The following is a 4,950-nucleotide window of genomic DNA, read 5'->3' on the forward strand; positions in this document are numbered from 1 at the left end:
CCTGCTGAAGGCTCCCCAGCGTGCATGCCATTAGACCCAGGGTGACCAATTCACACCATGCCCCCGAGTGCAACACAGAGCATCTCCAAGGACATGTGGGGAAGCAGTGAACCTGCCCAACACTTTGAGGATCGGGATACTTAGGGTCTCCCACAAAATCCCCCTTCAATCCTCCATGGTTTCAAATGCAGTTCCTGGACTCTCACCACCATTCCCAGCCATTAAGTGCACATTATTCCCCAGGCCTGATCCCACTGCACGTAGCTTCGCTGACCTTTTCAAGACCTGCTGTCTTCAAAGCACAGGCTGTTTCCTGGGGAGCAGAAAGGAGGAGGTAGGGGAGGAGGAGGAGGAGGGTTGTAGAGGGCAGGGCAGAAGAGGAGGGATAGCCTGTGTGGGGCAGGAAGGATGGGTGAGGCGGGACAGGACCAGGATGGAGCGGGGTGGAGGAGGACTCTAGCAGCACAGCCAGCAAGAAGGGCAGGAAAAGAGCAGGACACAGAGGCAAAGAATAATATACAGAAAAAAACCCAAACCAAAACAAAAAAACCCACCCCACACATAGTATCATCACAACACCAACACCCAGAGTCCGCAGCCTCTTGACTGACACATCCTGGAGACAGGAGAGACAGGTCACCTCTGCCCTCCCAGGGCTGAGATTCAAGGGCTGTTCTTCCTCAGTACTTAAATCTTCATAGCTATGGGATGAATTAAGCCTAAGGATGGTAATATACCACATCCACACATGAAAGAAAGGCACCTCTGATACCCCACTTACCATTCACCAGCAGGGTAAATGTATGTCTTTTCTGCATCTTGTTAATGGGATTTGTAAGGACAACTGTGTAATTCCCTGCGTCCTTTTCAGTTGCTTCGGTGATCACTAATGCATAGCCAAGTTTAACTGTATGATTCGCATTGATGGCTTTTCCATTTTTATACCTGAAGAAAATACAGAGCACTTTGAATATTTAATTATTTTCTTTAACTAAGAAAATCTCACTTTTTCAAACACATTATATCCCAGTTCTTACCATTTAGCCTCTGGTGGAGGATATCCTTTAAACTTGACAGGAATTTTGACTGTGTCACCTAGCCTTGTCTCAACGACATTGTCCATTCTCTCCAGATGAATAAAAGGACTTTCTGGGGAAAAAAAAAAGGAATTAAACTAAATGGTCCTTCATTGTGGACCAAAACAAAAGTGCTTTCCATTTGGGTTAGCACCTAAGAAGATGACAAATAGAAGTTAGTGATAGGGCTATGGGTCACTGGTAAAGCACAGCTGGCTCCCAACTGGACTCTGGAGAGATGCCATCATGAAAACCTAGTCCTTTCCTTCACACAGAGGAACAGACCAGTTCCCTCACCGAGGAGCTCTGGAGAGCAGAGACAAGACTCAGCTCTCAGGAAAGTGTGCCAACTGTCACACCTGTATACACATACACATATATACATATCATAAAACTCTCTCAGTATACTCATTCCAGGAAATTAGACTATTCAAAACTACAGTGTGATAAAGTTAGATACTCTCAGACTATTCTCAAGTATGTATTTGAACCACTGCGGTCACAGAGTACTTTGAAATTATTTACATTACTTGTTATAAGTTATAAACTTGCATTCAGACATAAGACAGTGATTAGCCTTTTGACTGAATTAGACTTTTGACTAAGATTTAGAATGGTTTAGACTTAGTATCTGGTATATTCAGTATAACACATGATCTCATTTTGGCTCCTGAAGAGCAGAACAGAAAGAACCCAGCAGAAAATTCAGTATATCTTGAAACAAATAACTTTCAAACTTATTGTGGGCATAGTGATTCTTCTTAAAAGTTCCATTAATATTCTGGCTCCTGAAATCAGACCTCAGGAAAACCAGTCTCCTTCAAAATACAAATCTCTTTGTCTGACTTGGTGATTAAAAATGAGCCATTCTCATGCTGGTAATTTTTTTCTATAAGTAAGTTAGTGGAGCTGGGGCTGTGCCCAAGAGGGGGTTGAGAAAAGGGTGTAGGATGTGGCCTCATACTTATCTATTCACTTAGCCAAAGCTGTTTCCCTTGCATCATTTCCGTATGACCAAAACTGCATTTGATTCATCTATTCATAACGCAAAAGCTGAAAGTTTTATTTTCTTAGCTTCATTCATGCTGACCCAGACTCTTGTGTCACAGAGCCACCAAAATCTAGCCTTAGTTCACCAAGAGTGAGAACAGGCAGCCCTTATACAAAGCCACCTACCCAAACTGAGTTTTACAGGACCTTAAGGAAGTCAATGCAGAAGAGGATGGAGGCTTACATCAGTTTATTCTACTGCCCACTTTCTGGTGGGATTCTACAGCTTACAGTAACATACAGCATCCTTTAAAATCTTATTATTAACTAAGGTTGTGATAAAAAAATAATCCCATACTAGTTGCAAGAGAAATACTGTAGCTGCAGTTTGGTTCATTTCTGTCATTTGATTCATCATCGAGATGCCTTCTGCATCCCAGTAATTAATCCCAAATCTGAAACAACCAACAAAACTGAAGCGGACGATGTCATACCATGGATAATAAAGTAACTGCTGTTTTTCATGTTCATACGACCACTGGATGCTGCACAAGTATATCGACCCTTGTCACTTAAGGACACACTGTCAATGGTAAGGGTGCTTACAAACTTCTTTATTTCTCCTGCAGTGGTTTTTACATCCCTAATAGTGGCACGTTTTTCCTGTAATAGACAAAAGACAGAGATGTTTGGAAATGTCATTGTAATTCCTTCTGTCACCTTTTGCACACTTGTATATGCCAGAAATTTCGTTGTATATTATCATCTTCTTTCTCAATGTTTTGAAGGGGGAAGTGACATTATACCTAGATCAAACTGCATTGTGATGAAGGCACCTGTAAGTTAGTACAACTTTACCTTGATGGAAGGGTAGTCCCATTTAAAATCGATTCCCACATTCAGCTCTGTCCTTACAGTGCAATTGAGAACAAGTTTTTCTCCTACTGCCAGCTCTACTTCATCGTGCGGGTTCATTGTCAGGTCATAAATTCGGTACCCTAGAGGAAGAAAAAGGCACGCATAAAACACGGGGGTAAGAAGAGTTTTCTTTATGGCACTCAGCACCAAATTTCCCAGGTGAATGCACCAAAACTCTACCGAAACCCCAGCTACAAAAAAGCTCCTTGATACCCCAGTGCAGCACAATAATGGGTGTACAAAGGAGCCTGGAGAGAAGTGATGTGCCTGCCCTGAGCACTTCCCAGCTGAGCCCTGTGTCAGACAGTGACACGGCAGAATGTGTGCACTTGATCAGAGCCCCTCCAGTGGGGGGAGCAAGCAAGAGACAGTGACTCACACAGTTCCTCTGCCTTAGACACCTTCTTCTTATCCTTATGAGACCTAAAACTAAAGGAGATATATACCCATTCCCAGCAGTAAGCAAGAACTTTACAGAGAATAACAGTGGAGCATTAGCAAAATTATCCAAAGTTTACTTTGTGCAGTAAAAAAACTCAAAACAGAGTATTCTGAATGCAGAAATTCTACAGATATTCTGAAATTCCTCCAAATCAGAGGGAGGACTTGTGAATTTGGTGGAGAAGTAAAAGCCTTCTGCACAGAGTAAAGAGGGGAGGGCTGCTATGCCTTCCTGACAAGCCAGGAGAGACTGCCTTGGTGCCATTTGGATACTTTAAATGGTCACTGTGTCCTCAGCTGAAGGAGAAATAGCTGCTGAGTTTCAGCTCAGACTTAAGCCTCCACAGAATTATCACATTATTTCTGGGGTTGGATGAACAACTGACAAAATATACCAGGAAAGCATAAAACCCTGTGAGAGTCAAGATACAGGTCTTTAGAGAGACAAGATAACCCAGCTTGTTGTGCAGCCTTCAGATCCACCCTTCCTTTGGTACCCCTTCAGAGCAATTTCTTTTCATCTGCTGCTGATGGATGCTTGCCTCTCACTTCCTTCAACTATGAGTTGCATTGTGGATAAGTGATTTTAGGAAAAAGGTCTGCATTGTCAGAAAAAAAAAAATCAAAATCCCTGGCATCTATGTAAAACACTAAAAATAGAAGCACTTATCCCAACGACCAATCAGAAAGAACACAATACATTGCATTTAAAAGAAAACTGATATAAATCTCAACATCCATTTTGCATTAGCTGCATTGTCAGTATTGAATAACCTAGTGTCCAACCAAAGGTAATTGGTTCAGTATGCTGTAGAAAGCAAAAGAACATTGGTTATAGAGAAATAAAAAACTTTGGCTTACCTACAACTGCAACTATGTATATCACAGACTGGTAGCTTTCATCATCTATTTTAGCTTCACAGAAGACCATGCCCGCATAGTTGATTAAGTGACTGGGTATAGTGAAGCCTTTTTTATTATTCCACGAAATGGATTTACCATCAGGAACAAATATCTTTTCTGGATATTTCTGTTTGAAATATTGATAAAATACATAGTCAAAAATCAAACAACCCTGAATTGTCACCTCCAGCATTGTCCACAACTGCAGGGCCCCCATTTTAACATCCTAGCTCAGGGAATTAGTACACGCTTTGAGAGTGCAGTGCCACAGACAAGTACAGGTACAGCACTCACCTTGTAATCACAGACTATAAAACTCACAAGGATGGAAAGAAGTTTTTAAGAAATATATTTATACTTCAAGCAACATATTTATGCCACAGTGATTTCAACTAACTCTTGAAAAAATAACAGGCTTTTTCCTTACCGCATGTAGAGATACATTGAGATTTGATACGGTTCCAAGGCACGGCACTACCACAGTTTTATTCTTAGTGATGTATACAACGCCAAGCTGATCACTAACTGAAGTCACAAATGGTGATCTGTAATCTAGAATAATATTCAATAGATAAATGGGTATTATTTGTCACATGATTATGGAGAAAATATTTCCAGTTTT

General features: G+C 41.3%; 1 protein-coding gene across 1 annotated transcript in view; it reads right to left on the reverse strand.

Moving 5' to 3' along the window:
- The window catches only part of KDR (kinase insert domain receptor), a 31,280-nt gene that overhangs the window by 22,602 nt on the left and 3,728 nt on the right, over window positions 1–4,950 (reverse strand). The window contains exons 4-9 of the mRNA XM_008641532.2: window positions 4,756–4,880; window positions 4,287–4,455; window positions 2,925–3,064; window positions 2,561–2,729; window positions 1,038–1,149; window positions 782–945 (exon numbers count right to left, since the gene is read on the reverse strand). Coding sequence (XP_008639754.1) covers window positions 782–945; window positions 1,038–1,149; window positions 2,561–2,729; window positions 2,925–3,064; window positions 4,287–4,455; window positions 4,756–4,880 — 879 coding nt within the window. The remainder of the gene's footprint in view (window positions 1–781; window positions 946–1,037; window positions 1,150–2,560; window positions 2,730–2,924; window positions 3,065–4,286; window positions 4,456–4,755; window positions 4,881–4,950) is intronic.

The sequence above is a fragment of the Corvus brachyrhynchos genome, unplaced genomic scaffold (assembly GCF_000691975.1).
Source record: "Corvus brachyrhynchos isolate BGI_N302 unplaced genomic scaffold, ASM69197v1 scaffold17, whole genome shotgun sequence".
Classification (NCBI taxonomy): Eukaryota; Metazoa; Chordata; class Aves; order Passeriformes; family Corvidae; genus Corvus; species Corvus brachyrhynchos.